Genomic DNA, 21,572 nt, shown 5'->3' on the forward strand with positions numbered 1-21,572 from the left:
AAAAAAAAAAAAATTAAAACAGGGCGGGCTCTGTGGCTCTGTGGCAATACTTTGGGAGGCCATGGTGGGCAGATCGCTTGGGCCCAGAAATTTGAGACCAGCCTGGGAAACATAGCAATACCTGTCTGTACAAATAAAATAACAAAATTTAGCTGTAGTGCCACGTGATCGTAGTCCCCGCTACTCGGAAGGTAGAGGCAAGAGAATTGCCTCTAGAACCAGGAGGTCAAGGTTATAGCGAGCCGTAATAGCACCACTGCGCTCCAGCCTGGACAACAGAGCAAGACCTTGTCTCTAAAAAATAATTAATTAATTAAAATATTAAGAATAATAGTAATAAAGTCCCTTTCTGAAACCGTATCAGGAAATGTGGTTCTCTTATTCTTAACAAAAAAATATAGGTGTGCTGCTGTTGCCCCGTTGCAGGTCAGCCTTACCTGCCCCTGCCAGGCTTGGTGTTGGCACACCTTGGTTCAGGAAGTAAGCTGTGCCCTTATTTATGGAGGACTGTTGCGGAAATCTAACCAAGAATCAAATCCAGACTCTGAGCCTGTTCCCCTCGAAGTTATTTACTTGGCCTTAGTTTAGAAAGGAGGTGCTGCAAGGTCCTACAACCCCAGCAAACCATCCCTTTAACAATAGCAGCCATAAGAATCTTTTGAAATGTCAACCAGATGGTTGCATTTCCCACCTGATCAGCCTGGCTTTCCAAACTCCTCCCTTACAGCCTCAGTCCTACTGGGTGACCATGGTCCATTCTCAGCTCTCCCCCAGTGGGCTTCAGCCATACTGACTTTCTCAGCATGAGACAGACCCTCTCCTGCCCTGAAGCCTTCACCCTTGCTCTTCCCTCTGTACCCATACATAGCTGACTCCTCCTTTAAGACTCAGCTTAGGCCGGGCGCGGTGGCTCAAGCCTGTAATCCCAGCACTTTGGGAGGCCGAGACGGGCGGATCACGAGGTCAGGACTGTCTCTTATACACATCTAGATGTGTATAAGAGACAGGTGAAACCCCGTCTCTACTACAAAAATACAAAAAAACTAGCCGGGCGAGGTGACGGGCGCCTGTAGTCCCAGCTACTCGGGAGGCTGAGGCAGGAGAATGGCGTGAACCTGGGAGGCGGAGCTTGCAGTGAGCCAAGATGGTGCCGCTGCACTCCAGTCTGGGCAACAGAGCAAGATTCTGTCTCAAAAAAAAAAAAGAGGGGGGTATAATGAATCATACTTTAAAATATACTGTTTTATTCAAGTGAGGTAAAAAAAATTTTTTTTTTTTTAGGCAGTCTCTGTCACCCAGACTGAACTGCAATAGCGTGATCATAGCTCACTGCAGCCTCTACCTCCCAGGCTCAAGAAATCCTCCCACCTCAGCCTCCCAAGTAGCTGAGACTACAGGCACATACCACCACACCCAGCTATATATTTTTGTATTTTTTGTAGAGGTGGGGTCTCACTGTGTTGCCCAGGCTGGTCTCAAATTCCTGGACTTAAGTGATCTGCCCACATCGGCTTCCCAGAGTGCTAAGACTACAAGCGTGAGCCACTGTGCCCGGCCCAAAATAATTTTATTTAATGAGATGAAAACTTTCTGTGCTTATTAAAATAGGAATCTATCGAACGATGTTTCATTGTTGAAATGTTTGGTTTGAGCATTGGTTCTGAGGTTCAGATGCTTGGCTTTAATGGCTTTCATTGCTGGAAAAGCATTTCACTAAGATGTAGATCCCAGTAGGAGAAGCACTTTATTGGTTGCATGGAGGTTCTGATTACTCATGGCATTTACTGTAGTCAATCCCATGAAGATGTCAGCTCCTCAAAGAATCCTTGTCTGACTCACCTCTTTCTCCTCCGCATGCATATGCATGCTCCCCTGCCGTGTGTGCATGCACGTTACACTGAACTTCCATTATGCTGTACTTGATTTGCCCCAATATGTAACTCTGTTGGTAGAATGCACTCCTTGAAGGCAAGGACCAAGCCTTATTCGGCTCATATGTGCATTCTTGACTTAGGAAAACTAGAGGTTCTTGGATTCCCTTAGTGAAAGGAAAGAAAGTCTACTGAATCTACCTGAGCTTTGATTTTGTTGAACTTTATTGATTCTCAGGGGTTCCAGCATAAACCCCTGAGATTTAAGGGATTCCGTCTTAAAATCAGTGTCTTTCTGGACCTTCTGTATGTCATTTGGGTCTATGGGTGGGGAGGACCAGAATCTTTGACAACTGGAAGACACAGATGGCCTGGAAGCCCATGGTCCTGTGGTCCCTCGCTGAGCATTTGCGAATAGTCAAGTGTCCGGGCCTTTTACCTCAAGAGTGCTGGGGATTTATAGTCTCACCATTGTTGTTTTGTTTTGTTTTGTTTTGTTTTTTTGAGACAGAATGTCACTCTTGTTGCCCAGGCTGGAGTGCAATGGCGTGATCTCAGCTCACCGAAATCACTGCCTCCTGGGTTCAAGCTCTTCTGCCTCAGCCTCTTGAGTAACTGGGATTACAGGCATGCACCACCATGCCTGGCTAATTTTGTATTTTTAGTAGAGATGGGGTTTCCCCTGTTGGTCAGGCTGGTCTCAAACTCCCAACCTTAGGTGATCCACCCGCCTCGGCCTCCCAAAGTGCTGGGATTACAGGCGTGAGCCACCGTGCCCGGCCCAGTCTCACCATTTTTTGAGGTGACAGAACAGAGGGCCGAAATTTCTGAAGCTACTTCTGGATTGACCACAGCCTAATGCCCTGTGGCATGTCAGTGACTTCTCTCCCCTAGAGAGTTAGTTGACAGGTTTCACTGGAGGAACCATTTTAAAAGTAAGGGAGCAGTTTGTACTGTATTCTGCTTCTGAGACAAGGGTGGATGGAAGTCAGCAACTGAAATCTAGCGCGCACAGGGACAGACACCTTCCAGGTAGCTTTGCAAGGAAGGCAAGGAAACAAACACAGAACCCGGTGACTGGCTTGTGGGCTCAGATTTTCTTTTGGATTCTTTACCAACAGACCCAAAGGCCTCAAGATTATTATCACTTGCTGGGCTTGGAGGAGGTGATGGCCGGATACATTTGTCTACTGGTTCTTGAGAAAGCTGTGTTTATGTGAAGAAATTTCAGCTCCCTGATAAGGTCATCTGGAATTGAATTTAATCTTCTGCTTTATTCGTTAATCATTATCCAGGCAGCAGAAAATGAATAAAGGAAGACTGAAGTGTTTATGTTGTAAAGTGAAGACCTCATGAACAGTCAAAACACTTTAATGTATTTTGAGGACCAAAGGGCATCATAAACTTAAACAGCAACCTCCCTGATGACATGAAGAACGTGGCCTGGCGGCTGTTTGTTAACAAACTACCCAACATGCATGCTCCTTCCCCACTGAGAGGGCGGGAGCTGCCTGCCTGCTTGTTGTATTTGGGATGATGGTAAACTCCGCGGTTTCCACCAATCGGAAAGGCATAAGGTGATAGAAAGTGTGGTCCCGCTCGATGGCCACGATACACTGTTCTTCTTGTTTTGAGGTTACTTGTCAAAGTGTACTTTGCCTTCCAAAATGGTCCTTTGGGGCTTTCTTGTAAACCACAGATTGAAGAATGTGGTTATCATGTTAAACATGCAAGATGCTGGACACAGTGGCTCACGCCTATAATCCCAGCACTTTTTTTGTTTGTGACTGAATCTTGCTCTGTCACCCAGGCTGGAGTGTAGTGGCACAATCTCGGCTCACTGCAACCTCCACCTCCTGGGTTCAAGCAATTCTCCTGTCTCAGCTTCCGGAGTAGCTGGGATTACAGACACCCGCCACCATGCCCAGCTAATTTTCGTATTTTTAGTAGAGACGAGGTTTCACCATGTTGCCCAGGCTGGTCTTGAACTCCTGACCTCAGGTAATCCGCCCCCCTCAGCCTTCCAAAGTGCTGGAATTACAGGCATGAGCACTGGTAGTCCCAGCTACCCAGGAGGCTGAGGTGGGAGATCGCTTGAGCCCAGGACATGGAGGTTGCAGTGAGCCGAGATCTCACTCCAGCCTGGGTGACAGAGTGCGACCCTGACTCAAAAAAAAATAAAGAAAAGAAAAGAAAAAACGTTCAAGAGCATTTCTTCCTAATATGCGTAAGCATTTGTTGAGTTTAGGAGCAAAGCCTATCTGTGCCTGAGAGGAGGGAACTACAATTTAGTAAAATTTATACTTCTTAGAAGAGAGAGTACATTTTAAAGACACTACACAGAGAGAGCTCCAAGTGTTAAACTCCGCAGCCTGCTATTTGCTTGCCTTATTTTAATTGTAGGTTTCGTATCTAGCTACATAGTCTTGTCTTTTTTTTTTTTTTTTTTTTTCAGACAGAGTCTTGCTCTGTTGCCCAAGCTGGAGTGCAGTGGTGCGATCTCTGCTCACTGCAACCTCTGCCTCCCTGCGTCAAGGAATTCTGCCTCAGCCTCACAGGGATTGCCTCAGCTGGGATTATAGGCATGTGCCACCACGCCCGGCTAATTTTTGTATTTTTAGTAGAGACAGGGTTTCACCCGTGTTGGCCAGGCTGGTCTCGAACTTCGGACCTCAGGCGATCCCTCCGCCTCGGCCTCCCAAAGTGCTACGTAGTCTTTTCAAAAGACGTTTCAGCTATGTTCTCCCGGGGCCCTTGGGCTCTTCAGTAGGAAGCGCCCTGGCTGAAAACCCACACGTTCACCTACAGAAGAAGCACTGTGATGTAGAGGGTGAGCAAGGCAGAGGGCCTCACAGTGGCCCTCACACACACCTGGCTCCAGCTTGGCCAGGCCATTTTGCCCTTGTGGGCCTGTGCCTCACTTCAAAAATGGGGTTTCTTCCCTTATGAAGAAGACCCATGAATTAATAACGGAATTGCCAGGAATGCTAAAAACTGTCTAAATGCCATGTATTGTTTTCAAGCTGTTACTCCTGGAAGGGGCTGGGTTGGCATTGTTTTAGAGGTTAGGAGCCAAACATCAGCTCATCTATTCTCCAGCTGTTGTTTATCCTCCAGCTTCCTGCAATAGTCAGGCACAAGGTCTTAGAAAAATGGGTTTGTGCTACTGTATGTTTTGGTGGGCAATAGGCACACTAATATGTATCACCTTTGTTTACTGAATGGGATGCAGGTGGGGGACCAGAGCACTTCCGCATCCCTCGGAAACAGTGGCATTTAAATGTAGTATGTCCCTTCAGTTCCTCTCTGCCCCACCCACCCCAGCCCATTGATTGAGCCTTTTTTTTTTTTTTTTTTTTTTTTGAGATGGAGTCTGGCTCTGTTGCCCAGACTAAAGTGCAATGGCGCAATCTCAGCTCACTGCAACCTCTGCCTCCTGGGTTCAAGCAATTCTCCTGCCTCAGCCTCCCAAGTAGCTGGGATTACAGTCACCAGCCACCACGCCTGGCTAATTTTTGTATTTTTAGTAGAGATGGGGTTTCGCCATGTTGGCTAGGCTGGTCTCGAAATTCTCGCCTCAAATGATTTGCCTACCTTGGCGTCCCAAAGTGTGGGATTATAGGCGTGAGCCACTGTGCCCAGCCTGATTGAGCCTTTTTACGACATCCCACCAAAAGGATCAGGTTCTGAGCTCCCTCAGCAGTCTGTTCCATTTGTCTCCCTTTTTAAATTCTTTTTATTAGATAGTACACATATAGTATAAAATTCAGAATGTACAAAAGGGCCAGGCACAGCAGCTCGTCTCCACACCCGCCAGTCGTACTTCCTTCCTTGCTCTCAAGTCAGTCCCCTTGTCTTCCTGTCCTTGCCCACCACCCTGGTCTGGGCATTGGTGGCCTCTTTCCCGAGTGGCTTTACTAGCTCCTGTCTTTTGCACGTTCACTCTTTCCTCCCTCCAGTGTTTTCCACCCAGAATGATTTTTTTAAAAAGATATACCTGATTCTGTTACTTCCATACTTGGCACCTTTTGGTGGCTTCCTAGTGCTCTTAGGATAAAGAACAAACTGCTCCTCATGCCCTTCAAGGCCTTGCCTGGTCAGGTGCTTGCAGGCCTCCAGGGCCGTTCTCACTGTCTGCAGTCCAGCCATAGGAACTGAACATGTCCGGCTTTGCCTGCCAGAGTCTTCTCTTGCTGTCCATTGTCTGGAGTGTTGATCTCTTTTCGCTGCCCCATCTAATTGTTGTTAACTCGTCTTTTGGATCTCAGGCTTCACTTCCTCGAGCCTTCACTGTCTCCCCAGACTAACTGACAGCACTGTCACTATAACTTATTAGTGTTATAATTTCGGCTTTCGCCTGTGATCATTGGATTAACATTTCTTTAAATTATTCTTATTGATGTGGGATAGTTTCTGGACATATGAAAGCATTTTATAAACTATAAAGGATCCTAGAATAAAGGTGGTGATTATTTAGCATGCATGTTTATATATGAAGTGAAACTTTTTTTTTTTTTTTGAGACGGAGACTCTTTTGCCCAGGCTGGAGGGCAGTGGCGCTATCTCAGCTCACTGCAAGCTCCGTCTCCCGGGTTCACACCATTCTCCTGCCTCAGCCTCCCGAGTATCTGGGACTACAGGTACCCGCCACCAAGCCCAGCTAATTTTTTTATTTATTTATTTATTTTTTATTTTTAGCAGAAATGGGATTTCAGTTAGCCAGGATGGTCTCAATCTCCTGACCTCGTGATCTGCCCACTTCAGACTCCTAAAGTGCTGGGATTACAGGCATGAGCCACCGTGCCCAGTCTGAAGTGAAACTTTTAAGTGTGACATCCATGCTGATGAGCGATGGGCAGCGGAGGAAAGTCTCCCTTAGGAGCCCCTGATGAACTGAAGTAGGCCATTCTTCAATCCAGTAGAAGCGCATTTTGGATGCCAGCATGTGGGCACAAGGATTTTGCAGAGATTAACAAGATCCAGACAGGCCCTTCCAAGCAGCTCGTGCTACTGTGTTTTAAAAACCAACGATTGCCCAAGATCCGTCTCCTTTGGTTTTTTCACATGGCCCAGAGCATTTTAGAAAAAGCCTTATGCAAATTAGGTGATGGGAGCAACACTTCCTTTTGATCTAGGGAGAGAAATTTTTCCTTGTGCATCCTTCTAATGATTCTTACCACTCCCCTCACCTTCCCCAACTCTTTCTCTTTTTTTAAGGGACAGGGTCTCACTGTGTTGCCCAGGCTGGTCTCAAACTCCTGACCTGCCACAGCCTCCCAAAGTGCTGGTACTACAGACGTGAGTCACCTGGCCCTGCCACCTCTTACCTCTTCTATTAAAAGTTGTCTTTAGAAGTATCCCCCCTGAAAAGGAGAGGCATCCTGAGATAATTCAAGCCAAGTAAAGCTCATTTCATATCCCTTTTGTTGAACAGGAACTTCTGTGGTGTCCACTCACCAGGAGTTGTCTTTGTGTCTGTCCTTTATCCCCAGGAAACCTGTAGGAAGTGTCAGGGACTCTGGAAAGAACATAATGGCCTCACCTGTGAAGAGCTGGCTGAAAAAGATGACATCAAGTACCGTACCTCTATGTGAGTAACAGAATTCAGAGGGGCTATGGGCTGATTCTCAACTTCCCCATTAACCTGCTTTTTGGCAGAGAGGGCACACTATTGTGGGAAGAACACGCTTGAGCCACCCGAGTCTGGAGTGATCTTGGGGAAGTGACCTAACCCCTGAGCCTCTGCTTCCTCATCTCTGCAGCCTCATGGAGTTATTTCAGTAGACAAATTAACATATAAATGCCTGGCACATGTGAGTTCAATAAACGATGGTCCCCCTTTTCCTTATTTTCTAAATAAGCGAGTAGCATGTTTTAATTAGCTTAGACTGCACTGATGTTGCTTATGTCTGTGTTACAGGATACTGTTGGTCTGAGACCTAAGTAGAATTGCCCACCTCCAGAATACAAAATGATACACCTATGCTAATAATAACCATTACTTGTATAGTCCTCTCTACGTGGCTGAGCACGTTACAGATACTCACTTATTAAAATGCAGGCCGGGTGCTGTGGCTCACGCCTGTAATCCCAGCACTTTGGGAGGCCGAGGCTGGTGGATCACAAGGTCAGGAGATCGAGACCATCCTGGCCAACATGGCGAAACCCCATCTCTACTAAAAGTACAAAAATTAGGCCAGGCGCGGTGGCTCAAGCCTGTAATCCCAGCACTTTGGGAGGCCGAGACGGGCGGATCACGAGGTCAGGACTGTCTCTTATACACATCTAGATGTGTATAAGAGACAGGTGAAACCCCGTCTCTACTACAAAAATACAAAAAAACTAGCCGGGCGAGGTGGCGGGCGCCTGTAGTCCCAGCTACTCGGGAGGCTGAGGCAGGAGAATGGCGTGAACCCAGGAGGCGGAGCTTGCAGTGAGCTGAGATCTGCTACTGCACTCCAGCCTGGGTGACAGAGCGAGACTCTGTCTCAAGAGAAAAAAAAAAAAAAAGTACAAAAATTAGCTGAGTGGTGGCACTTGCCTGTAATCCCAGCTACTCGGAAGGCTGAGGCAGGAGAATTACTTGAACCCAGGAGGTGGAGGTTACAGTGAGCCAAGATCGTGCTACTGCACTCCAGCCTGGCAACAGAGTGAGACTCTGTCTCAAAAAAAAAAAAAAAAAAATGCAATGACTAAAGTACTACTGAAATCTCTTTCTCTCTCTCATAACAATCTAGACTTGCCACGCAGCTGAGGGTGCATATCTGTCTCCTGATGTTATTCAGAGATTGTCTCACAGCCAGGCGTGGTAGCTCAGGCCTGTAATCCTGGCATTTTGGGAGGCCAAGCAGGCGGATCGCTTGAGCTCACGAATTTGAGACCAGCCTGGGCAACATGACAAAACCTCATCTCTACAAAAAATAAAAAAGTAAAATTATCCAGAAGTGGTAGGCACGCACTTGTAGTCCCAGCTACTCGGAAGGCTGAGGCAAGAGAATTGCTTGAACCGGGGAGGCAGAGGTTGCAGTGAGCCAAGATCGCACCTCTGCTCTCCAGCCTGGGCGACAGAGGGAAACTCTATCTCAAAAAAGAAAAAAAGAGAGAGATTGTCTAACTGCTTTACCCTTCCCTGAGGGTGGTGTTCTCATCTGCATGATTATAACTAGATTGTGGCCACATTTACACTCAAACCTAAAGAAAGTGGGAAATAGGTAAGTTGCCAAGTAGGCAGCTTTTCTTGATGTTGTGAGTGATACAGTAATTACATACGTATATCTCACTTCGGCTCGTACCACATTGGTCTAGATTATCACATGGGCAAGGCAGGCACCATATATAGCCTGTAGTTGGGTGACTTTATGTCCAGTTTAAATATAATGGATATGGAAGGAGTTTGGTACTCAGAAAATGAAGTGGGCAATGGCAATTTGGGCAGTTTCCCAAGTATGCAGCACAGGTGGATACCATTATCCTTCTCTTACAGATGAGGCAACTGAGCCCATGTGATTTGCCCTTGGTTGTACCGTTAAGGACCTTGAGATGGGGAGGTTACCTGGATTATCCGAGTAGACCCAGTCTAATTACAAATCCTTAAAAGCAGAGAGCCCTTAGTATGGGATGAAGAGTCAGATAAGCGTAAGAAGGACTTGACCGCCCACCGTTACTGGCTTTGAAGATAGATGAAGGTGGCCATGAGCCAAGGATTGAGGCAGCCTATAGAAGTTGGGAACAACCCTCAGCTGACAGCCACCAACCCAGCTCACAGGCGTGAGCCACCAACCCTGTAGGACCCTGGTCCTACCACCTCAACTGAATTCTACAAACGACTGAATTCTGCAAACAACCCAAATGAGCAGCAAAGATACTTTCTCCTCAGGTCTCCAGGAAGGAATGCAGCCCTGTGGTCAGGCATCTGAACTGCTCCAGGACTCAATAGCAGGCTGTGAGATGTTTCTTGGAAGGAGAATCACTTACAACGCACAGCCTTCATTCTAAGTGTCCTGTCCATTCCTGTCACTGGGTCCCACTCAGCATATTGGTCTGCCACACATAGCCCATCACTGGGTCCTATTTAAACCTGGCAGCCTTTTAAATCAGCAGTAAGTGGATAAGAGCAGAACATCCAAATGTGATATATGTTGATTCCAAAAATCACAAACAGCCTCCCAAATGTTGGGCTTCTTCCTTAGTGATAGAGGATGCTTCTATCATGAGTCTAGCTTTGGAAGGGATATCATGATACACATGCCTGACCTCCAGACCACCAGAACTTCATAGGGATTACACATTCCTACATTCAAGGGATATCTCTCTCACCTTCTGGCATTCATGTAGCATATTAATACATCCTACCATACTTGCTACTTCCTGTTCACCAGGTTCTATCTGCATGTGTCGTTCAGGTGTTAGAACAGTGTGTTATCCTATTGGATGATAGATAATCAAGGTCCTCACTGGCTGCTGGTGTTCTCTGATTATTGAACAGACAGGAAAAGCATTTTCCAAATCAGTCACAGCATACCAGTTGCCAGGGCTGTTTGTTTGTTCTGGTGAGAAACAACATCTGGAACAGCAGCCACATCTAGTCAGCATCTTTTGAGGCTTAGAGTACACTGTCCTCCAAGAGCCATTCTTCTGTACAAGCCAAATGAAAAGTAAAAAGAGACATGAGAGAATCATCGCCTCTGCATCTTACAAGTCTTTGATGGTGGTGCTAGTCTTGAAGATGCCCAAAGGAATCTGGTGGTATGTTTTCTTTAGAGAGAGGGTGTTCCAGGGGCTTCAACTTGCCTTATCATTACAGTCCCACTGGGACCAAAGAGCCACAGAGTCCTGCCAAATGTCAGAACTTTTTTTTCCCCTGTTGAGACAGAGTCTTATTCTGTCATTCAGGCTGGAATGCATTGGCACAATCACAGCTCACCTCAGCCTTGACCCCCCAAGCTTGAGTGATCCTCCATCCCTCTCTTTCTTTCTTTTCTTCTTTTTTTTTTAGACAGAGTCTCCCTCTGTCAACTAGGTTGGAGTGCCTTGGCTCACTGTGACCTCCGCCTCCCGGGTCAAGCGATTCTCCTGCCTCAGCCTCCCGAGTAGCTGGGATTACAGGCGCCTGCCACCACGCCCAGCTGATTTTTGAATTTTTAGTAGAGACAGGGTTTTACCTTGTTGGCCATGGTTGGCCAGGCTGGTCTCGATTCCTGACCTCAAGTGATCCCACCGCCTCAGCCTCCCAAAGTGCTGGGATTACAGGTGTGAGCCACCGCGCCTGCCCGGCCGTCCGTTTCTTATTTTTAAACTGCTATAGTACTTTCAAGCAAATCCAAATCCCTGACAGCATGTCATTTCTCCCATAAAAATTTTTCTTCTATAGCGCTTACCTTTATGACCACTAATAATACTAAAATTAAAATTTTAAGTCTTTGATATCTCGTACTAATTTCACAGTTCTGCTAATTATCTCAAATTAGCTTTACATGTGTACTGCAGTTAGTTTGTTCAGGTTAGGATCAAACGAGATTCATTGCATTTGATAATTATTTCTCTTAAGTCTCTTTTAATGAGGATACTCTCTCTTCCTGACACACTGTGTTATGCCATTCACTTACTGAAAAAAGTAAGGATAATTGGCCTGTAGAATGTCTTCTAGAGTTGGCTGGTTTCCCATGGTATTACTTAACTTGTTCTTCTGTCCCCTGCGTTTTCTTTCTTTTTTTTTTTTTTTTTTTTTTTTTAGTGTTTTTCTCTGTTGCCCAGGTTCCTAGTGTATATGAAATGGTATCTCCTTGTCTTTTTGAGATGAAGTCTTGCTCTGTCACCCAGGCTGGAGTGCAGTGGCGCTGTCTCGGCTCACTGCAAGCTCCACCTCCCAGGTTCATGCCTCAGCCTTCCGAGTAGCTGGGACTACAGATATGTGCCATGTGTGCCACCATACCCGACTAATTTTTTGCAGTTTTAGTAGAGATGGGGTTTCACCATGGTAGCCAGGATGGTCTCGATCTTCAGACCTCATGATCTACCCTCCTCTGCCTCCCAAAGTGCTGGGATTACAGACGTGAGCCGCCACGCCTGGCCCCGCTTTTTATTTTTATTTTTATTTTTTTTCTTTTGAGATGGAGTCTCACCCTGTCACCCAGGCTGCAGTGCAGTGGCAGTGATGAGATCTCAGCTCGCTGCAACCTCCGCCTCTGGCCTCAAGCAATTCTCATGCCTCAGCCTCCCGAGTAGCTGGGATTATAAGCATGTACCACCATGCTTGGCTAATTTACAAAAATAACTTTTAAAAGTCACTAAACAATCACAAACCTTACAAAAAGCAACCTGATTTCTAGGCTCTTCTCATAGTATAATATTCAAAATATCCAGTTCTCAACAATAATTTATAAAGCAAACAGGAAAGTATGGCCCATTCACAGGGAAAAAAGTAGTTGATAGAAACCATCTCTGAGGACACATTGGGTGTACTAGACAAATGCTTTGAATCAACTGTCTTAAATATGCTCAGAAAGCCAGGTGAAACCATGAGCAAAGAACTAAAGGAAACCAGGAGCACAGTGTATGAACAAGTAGAGAGTATAGATAGAAATTAAGAAACTGGCCAGGCGCAGTGGCTCACGCCTATAATCCCAGCACTTTGGGAGGCCGAGATGGGCGGATCACTTGAGGTCAGGAGTTCAAGACCAACCTGGCCACCATGGTGAAACCCGTCTCTACTGAAAACACAAAAGTTAGCTGGGTGTGGTGGTGGATGCCTATAGTCCCAGCTACTTGGGAGGCTGAGGCAGAAGAATCGTTTGAACCTGGGAGGTGGAGGTTGCGGTGAGCTGAGATTGCGCCACTGCACACAAGCCTGGCGACAGAGCAAGACTCCATCTCAAAAAAAAGAAAGAAAGAAATTAAGAAACCAACAAATATTGTACCCCAAAATTACAATAGCTGAACTGAATTCCATTAGAGGAATTCAGAAGCAGATTTGAGCAGGCCGAAGAATCAGAGATCTTGAAGATACAGCTGTTGAAATTATACAATTGGAGGAGGAGCAGAAAGAAAAATGAATGAAGAAAAGTGAATAGAGCCTAAGGGACCTATAGAACTTCATCAGATGTACCAATATTCACATTAAGGGGAAGCCCAAAGGAGAACAGAAAGCAAAATGAACAGAAAGAATATTGAAGAAATAATGGCTGAAAACTTCCCAAATCTGATGAAGAACAAGAATCTATACATCCAAGAAGCTGAATGAATTCCAAGTAGGATGAACTCAAAAGAAGTCCACACCACGATACATCAGAGTCAAACTGTTCAAAGCCAAAGACACATAGAAAATCTTGAAAGCAGGCCGGGCGCGGTGGCTCAAGCCTGTAATCCCAGCACTTTGGGAGGCCGAGACGGGCGCATCACGAGGTCGGGAGATCGAGACCATCTTGGCTGACACAGTGAAACCCCGTCTGTACTAAAAAATACAAAAAACTAGCCGGGCGAGGTGGCGGGCGCCTGTAGTCCCAGCTATTCGGGAGGCTGAGGCAGGAGAATGGCGTAAACCCCGGAGGCGGAGCTTGCAGTGAGCTGAGATCCGGCCACTGCACTCCACCCTGGGCGACAGAGCGAGACTCCGTCTCAAAAAAAAAAAAAAAAGAAAAGAAAATCTTGAAAGCAATAAGGGGATGACCCAATCAGAAAATAGGCAAACAGGCCGGGCGCGGTGGCTCATGCCTGTAATCCCAGTACTTTGGGAGGCTGAGGCGGGCAAATCACTTGAGCCCAGGAGTTCCAGACCAGCCTGGCCAACATGGTGAAACCCCGTCTCTACTAAAAATACAAAAATTAGCCAGGCATAGTGGCACACACCTGTAGTTCCAGCTACTCGGGAGGCTGAGGCTGGAGAATCGCTTAAACCTGGGAAATGGAGGTTGCAGTGAGCTGAGATCACGCCACTACACTCTAGCCTGGGCAACAGAGCAAGACTCCGTCTCAAAAAAAAAAAAAAAGAAAAGAAAATAGGCAAACAGCTAGGCACAGTGGCTCACGCATGTAATCCCAACACTTTGAGAAGCCAAGGTCAAGCAGATAGCTTAAACCCAGGAGTTTAAGACCAGCCTAGACAACATGGTGAAACCCAGTCTGTACAAAAAATTTAAAAATAACAGCATGGTGGCGTTAACCTATATTCCCAGCTACTCAGGAGGCTGAGGTGGGAAATCACTGGAGCCCAGGTGGCAGAAGTTGCAGTGAGCTGAGACTATACTACTGAACTCCAGCCTGGATGACAAAGTAAGACTCTGTCTCAAAAAAAACATGGGCAAACAATGTGAATTGGTATTTATCCAAAAAGATGTACGAATGACCAACAAACACATGAAAGCATGCTGAACGTCATTAGTCATTACGAAAATACAAATCGAACTATGGTAAGATAACACTTCACACCTATTAGGATGACTATAATGAAAACAGTGGAAAAAAACAAATGTTGACATGGATATAGAAGAAGTGACACCAGTGTACATTGAGGTGGTAGTAGAAAATAGTACAGCCACCATAGTTAACAGTTGGCTTTCCCCAATAAGTTAAACATAGAATTACCACGTGATCCAGCAGTTCCACTCTCAGGTACTCACCCAACTTGAGTGAAAACAAGTGTCCATACAAAATTTGTGCAAGAATGTTCATTTAACCACAATTCACAATAGCCAAAAAGCAAAAATAATCCATCAACTGATGAATAAACAAATGTGATACATTCATACACGCTAAGTGAAAGAAGACAGGCACAAAAGCATATATATGATTTCCATTCCTATGAAATATCAGAGGTATATGGGCATTCGCCTAGCCTCAGAATGGCAATCTATAGAGCCCAAAAGCAAGTTGTGGGCTGCAGGGCGGGGAGGAATGGGGAATGCCTGCTTAATGGGTACAGGGTTTCCTTTTGGGGTTTTAAAAGTCTCTTGGAACTAGGTGGTGATATTGATTGTATAACATCGTGAATACTCAAAATATCCCTGAATTGCATATGTTAGAATGGTTTAAACAGTCAATTTTATGTGCATTTTACCACAACAAAACAATAAATACACACATGCATCCTCACACTCACAAAGGGGATGGGCTAAGATCTGAAGGGCACGGCTCCCAGAGAGGAGTTACCCACACGCTGGCTGCTGGTGAGCGCAGATAACTACAGGAGTGCAGGCTGTCGCTGACTGCGTAGAGGCCCTGAGCCTTCCTGTGTGAGCGCAAGGTCAGCAACCACAGTCACAGCCCCGGCTTCTCTTCCTGTCCTGCCCCAGGAGCACATCCTGCGAGGCTGTTTCCTGCCTGATTGAGAATCTAGTTGCCAAACCACCTTTTCTCTGAAGGAATCAACCATGATTTTTCCCCCGTTTCACTGTTCACTTTTATATTACTGGCTAGGTAGTCACCACATCCCATAACAACACTCCATTCTGGCCCTATCCAGTAGTACACTTACAAATGCAGAAGCAAAGGACTTGAGTAGATGTGCAGTGTTGAATAGCTGTTTGAACATTTCAGCAATGTTGAGTTGCAGGCATGCTTTATGTATTCGTCTGTCCATTTTAGGGGAGCCTTTTCTTCTCCCTCCATACTCATTACATGTCAGTGCCAGGATGAGCAAGCAAGTAGACCGTCTTTCCAAGCCTTCGTGAAAAGACTGTAACCTTAATTTTTTACAGCCTCTTCTCTCCCTGAGCAGCTTCCCAGGGAAAGTCAGCCAGCCCCAGACAGCTGGAGTGCCACAACTTAAAGCCACACCTCAGTCTCAGGGTGCTCTTACAAAGGAGGTTTGTGCTGTAGAAAATTGCAGTTGTGTTTGGGCACATAGCTTTTCAAATTGAAAAGTTTTTCATTAGAACTTTGAGTCTAGCCGGGCGCAGTGGCTCACACTTATAATCTCAGCACTTTGGGAGGCCGAAGCAGGCAGATCACTTGAGGTCAGGAGTTTGAGACCAGCGTGGCCAACATGGTGAAACCTCATCTCTACTAAAAATACAAAAATTAGCCGGGCATTAAATTAGCCAGGTGTGGTGGTGTGGTGGCACACACCTGTGATCCCAGCTACTTGGGAAGCTGAGGCATGAGAATTGCTTGAACCCAGGAGATGGAGGTTGCAGTGAGTCTCAAAAAAAAATTTTTTAAATCGACCAGACACAGTGGCTCACGCCTGTAATCCCAGCACTTTGGGAGGCCAAGGCAGGTGGATCACCTGAGGTCGAGAGTTCCAGACCAGCCTGGCCAACATGGTGAAACCCCATTTCTACTAAAAATAAAAAAAAATTAGCCGGGCATGGTGGTGGGTGCCTGTAATCCCAGCTACTCGGGACACCGAGGTGGGAGAATCTCTTGAACCCGGGGAGGCAGAGGTTGCAGTGAGCTGAGATGGAGCCACTGCACCCCAGGCTAGGCAACAGAGCAAGACTCCATCCCAAAAAAAAAAAAAAAGGTAGAACCTTGAGTCATAGAACATTGAGTAGTGTCTTCACAGTTGCTGAGTAACTAAAATCATAAACAGATGTACTACTAAGGTGACTCATTAAGGTAATAGTACTAAATGCACTTTATCTAAATTTTGTCTCCTTGACTGTGTGTGTGTGTGTGTGTGTGTGTGTGTGTGTGTGTGTGGTTTTTTTGTGTGTTTTTTTGGTTTTTTTTTGAGATGGAGTCTCGCTCTGTTACACAAGCTGGGATGCAGTGGTGACGCGGTCTCACTTCACTGCGGCCTTCACCTCCCAGGTTTAAGCAATTCTCCTGCCTCAACCTCTCAAGTAGCTGGGATTACAGGTGTGCACCACCACACCTGGCTAATTTTTGTATTTTTAGTAGAGACAGGGTTTCACCATGTTGGTCAGGCTGGTGTCAAACTCGTGAGCTCAAACGATCTTCCTGCTTTGGCCTCTCAAAGTTCTGGGATTACACCGGAATGGAGCGTGCACCACCATGCTCAGCCTTTTCTCTCCATTTTAAGCCTACAGGGATTCCTATAACAAATAGGGCAGTCCTTTTCTAAATGCCAATTACTAGGCACTGTGCCAGGGTGCTTTATATTTCGTCTGTAATCCTCAAAACACCATGAGAAAGTTGTGTTTTCACAGTTTAAAAATGAGGAAACTGAGTCTCCATGCAGGTGAATAATTTACCAAAGATCATAGAATTAAAACTTTGAAGCAGTTCTGAGACTCCAAAACCTAGGCTCTTTTCACTGCTTAATGTCACAAAAAACCGTAAGTGATCATTTTATGTGGAAATAAATAAATGTTTAATGGCCATATTTTTTTCCTCCTCGTTGTCCCTCCCAGCTCCAAATTATATTTTCTTATTTCAGTGAAGAAAAAATGACTGCTGCCCGCATTAGAAAATGCCACAAGTGTGGGACTGGCCTCATCAAATCTGAAGGCTGCAACCGCATGTCTTGCCGCTGTGGTGCCCAGATGTGCTACCTCTGTCGAGTTTCTATCAATGGATATGACCATTTCTGCCAACATCCCCGCTCCCCAGGAGCCCCTTGCCAAGAGTGTTCAAGGTGCTCTCTCTGGACCGATCCCACTGTAAGTAGACACATGGCTGGCTATTGCTTTATAGGGAGAAAATAGAAATATATTTTTATGACAAGTATTTTGAATATACGTAACAAAATTTGACTTAGGAAAAGAATATAGGAAATTACATAGACTGATAACCAAAGAAAAAATTTGAGAAAGTATCAGCTGCTACTCATGCTGCTCAAAGTAGCAGGCCCTAACAGTTTTGTAGGCAAATTCTTTTAATTCTTCAGGAAATAAAATTATTCTATGCCCTCTGAAATATTCCAGAGCAAAGTAAGGAAACTTATACATGTATCTGTTCAAAGCCAGCATAACACTGATTCCAAAGCCTGATGGAGATAGCCCTAACAAATAAAACTATAGATGTTCTTATGAGATTTACATATAATCTAGAGTTTAAATTATCTAAATAAAATATTAGCAAATAGAAAGCATGACCAAGTGAGTTTGTTCCAGAAATGCAATGATGGTTTAATATTAACAACCTCTATTAACGTAAATCATTATATGGTATCTGTAGATGGTGAAAAGACATTTAAGAAATCAAATATTTCTTCTTGATTTAAGCTTTAAAAATACAGTATTACAAAGATGATTCCTTAATAATATTTTTAGACTCCAAATTTCAATACAGATGTTAGCATACATTTAGTAGTAAAATAAAGTCAAGTATAACATTATCAATCAGCAATCCTATGTTCTGAAACTGCTTGTCAGTGCACTTAGCTAAGAGAGTAAAAGGTATAGTAGATACTGGAGACAGTCATAGCTAATGTTTATTGGGCACCTACCATGTGTCAGACACTGTTCTAAGTACTTTATTTATAAGTGTTTTATATGTAAAGAAAGGAAAACTTGGCTGGGCGCAGTAACTCGCGTCTGTAATCTCAGCACTTTAGGGAGGCCGAGGTGGGTGGATCACCTAATGTCGGAGTTCGAGACCAGCCTGACCAACATGGCAAAGCCCTGTCTCTACTAAAAATACAAAAATTAGCCAAGCATGGTGGCACGCCCCTGTAATCTCAGCTACTCACAAGACTGAGGCACGAGAATCACTTTAACTGGGGAGGTAGAGCTCGCAGTGAGCCAAGATCATGCCACTGCGCTGCAGCCTGGGCAACAGCAAGAGTCTGTCTCAAAAAAAAATATATCAATTCTTAAAATTATTTTAAACTAAAAACAAGCACAAGCACTGTTCAAAGCTGATCTATAAGAATAACGATTTTTGTTGTTGTTGTTGTTGAGACAGAGTCTTGCTCTGTCACCTAGGCTGGAGTGCAATGGTGTGATCTCAGCTCACTGCAGCCTCCACCTCCCGGGTTCAAATGCTTCCTGATTCTCTTGCCTCAACCTCCCAAGTAGCTGGGACTACAGGCACATGCCACGACACCTGGCTAATTTTTGTATTTTCAGTAGAGATGGGGTTTCACCGTGTTGGCCAGACTGGTCTCGAACTCCAGAACTCAGATGATCTACCTGCCTCGGCCTCCCAAAGTGCTGGGATTACAGGCATGAGCCACCACACCTGGTCAGAATAATGTCATAATGCAAGAAGACATCTTTACCAAAAGGCGATTGCATGTGACAGTGAGCTCCCTGCTGACCTGGAGCGAGTGGACCAAGGCCACTAGGAGGCAGGCCTGGTGACACATGGCACTTCTCAGCTTTCACTGGGAAGAGTGAAGGGAGCCTCGGTAGTGTTTAGTGGAGAAACATTCCTGTCCTCTAAGAAAACATTCAGTATTACAGAGAGATCACCTCTATCCAAAGTTACCTAGAAATTTAATGCAATTCACATCTAAATTCAGTAGGATTTTTAAAAACTGACTTATTTTGAAAATGAAACTACTTTTTACTGTAAAGCTATTAATACACATAGGTGAACATAATAATAGGCAAATAGATCAAAGGGACAAGATAGAGACCAGAAACAGAAATTAATGTGTGATTTTTTTAAATGCCATTCAAAATCATTGGAGAAATTATATAGGTGTATTTATCTGTTAATTCCTTTTTTTTTTTGAGACCATGTCTTGCTCTGTCACCCAGGCTGTAGTGCAGTGGCACGATCTTGGCTCACTGCAGCCTCCACCTCCTGGGTTCAAGTGATTCTCCTGCCTCAGCCTCCTGAGTAGCTGGGATTGCAGGCACACACCACCACGCCCAGATAATTTTTGTATTTTTAGTAATGACAGGGTTTCACCATGTTGGCCAGGCTGGTCTTAAACTCCTGACCTCGTGACCCACCTGCCTCGGCCTCCCAAAGTGCTGGGATTACTGTGCCTAGCCTTTATCTGTTAATTCTTAATTGTGCAGTGTTGCCAGAATTAGTCTGAACAGAAAGCCCCTGTCCTCATTGGGTTTAAGGTCTAATACAATCTACAAGAATCTGTGGAGTATTTAATGCCATGTCAGAAGAACAGGTGATGCAGTAGAGAATGGTCGGGTGGGAGGAGGGAGGCCAGCTTTTAAATAGATGGAGGCCAGAGTAATTTGCAGTGCAACCTAGAGGAGGAGCAAGGCTGGCAAGGAAATCAAACACATAGGGCCTTTTTGGGGATCAGAAAGAAAGCAGGTGAGGTTTGTAGGTGGAGAGCCACAGGGACGTGACAGCCGTTGGCCCAGAGGCGGGCCTCAGGTCTGGAGTGTGATTAGAGCCATTTCAGGGCATTGTAGGGGGCTATGTTTCCAAGGTCACTCTAGCTGCTACATGGAGAGAGAGAGGGCAGCATGAAGGGAATGGCTTCTGTAATCTTGGAGAAGAGAAGGTTTCTTGCATTACATCAAGAGAAGCATTACATCAAGGCCAGACTAAAAAACCATAAATTCTCACTGGCAAATGACATCATAAACAAAGATTAGGGATACATGAAAAACTGGGGGAAAGGGTCAGGCACAGTGGCTCATGCCTATGATGCCAACACTTTTGGAGGCCAAGGTGGGCAGATCGCGGGAGCCCAGGAATTCAAGACAAGCCTGGTTAACATAGCGAGACCCCATTTCATTTAAAACAAAAAAATTAAAGCTAGGCACAGTGTCTCATGCCTGTAATCCCAGCACTTTGGGAAGCCGAGGCGGGTGGATCACCTGAGGTTAGGAGTTCGAGATCAGCCTGACCAATATGGTGAAACCTGTCTCTACTAAAAATGTAAAAATTAGCCGGGCATGGTGCTGCACACCTGTAATACCAGCTACTCAGGAGGCTGAGACAGAATTGCTTGAACCCAGGAGGCACAGATTGCAATGAGCTGAGATTGCGCCACTATACTCCAGCCTGGGTGACAGTGTGAGACTCTCTGTCAAAAAAAAAAAAAGTGGGGCCGCGTGTAGTGGCTCATGCCTGTAATCCCAGCACTTTGGGATCTCAAAAAAAAAGAAAAACAGAAGTGTCTTTTTCCTCTGTGTGTAAGTACAGAGGTGAACAGCTCAGGGACGGTCTAGCACCTCTTACCTAGGATCCAGTTGCTTCCAGCATTCTATTCTGCCACCCCTAGATCACATGTGGTCATTGTCTAAAAAGGAGCTCTGGCTGATAAATCCACATTGCAAGCAGCAAAGGGGTGGAGTAAGGCTAAAGAGACTACTTACCTATCTCTTAAGTAATGTTAGGCTTCCAGAAGCTGCAACAGGTCACTACTTCTTCAGTCCTATCAGCCAGAACTTAATGACATGCTTCCCCAACTGCAAGCAAGATGGGAAGTAGTAGCCATTACAGACCCAGCCAGAATGTCTGTGGAGGAAGATGTTATACTGAGGAGTCTCCCTATGGTCTATTCACCTCAACTCAAAAATGGACAGAGGAAGTTTAAAAAAAGAATTATAAGTAGGGAAAAAAGCTGCTTGCTGGCCAGGTGCAGTGGCTCATGTCTGTAATCCCAGTGCTTTGGGAGGCCGAGGCAAGAGTATCACTTGCATCCTGGAGTTTAAGAATAGCCGGGGCAACATAGTGAGACCCCTGTCTTTACAAAATATCAAAAATTAGCCAGATTTGGTGGTGCTCGCCTGTTGTCATAGCTACTTGGGAGGCCGAGGCAGGAGGATCATTTGAGCCTGGGAGGTCAAGGCTGCAGTGAGCCATGTTCGTGCCACTGCACTGCAGCCTGGGTGACAGAGCAAGACCCTGTCTCCAAAAAAAAAAAAAAAA

At 45.4% G+C, this 21,572-nt stretch overlaps 1 protein-coding gene across 1 annotated transcript in view; it reads left to right on the forward strand.

The window, feature by feature from the left end:
* The window catches only part of RNF216 (ring finger protein 216), a 157,948-nt gene that overhangs the window by 112,423 nt on the left and 23,953 nt on the right, over positions 1-21,572 (forward strand). Inside the window, exons 13-14 of the mRNA XM_011996248.1 lie at positions 7,364-7,461; positions 17,209-17,431. Coding sequence (XP_011851638.1) covers positions 7,364-7,461; positions 17,209-17,431 — 321 coding nt within the window. The remainder of the gene's footprint in view (positions 1-7,363; positions 7,462-17,208; positions 17,432-21,572) is intronic.

The sequence above is a fragment of the Mandrillus leucophaeus genome, unplaced genomic scaffold (assembly GCF_000951045.1).
Source record: "Mandrillus leucophaeus isolate KB7577 unplaced genomic scaffold, Mleu.le_1.0 Scaffold506, whole genome shotgun sequence".
NCBI classification, from domain to species: domain Eukaryota; kingdom Metazoa; phylum Chordata; class Mammalia; order Primates; family Cercopithecidae; genus Mandrillus; species Mandrillus leucophaeus.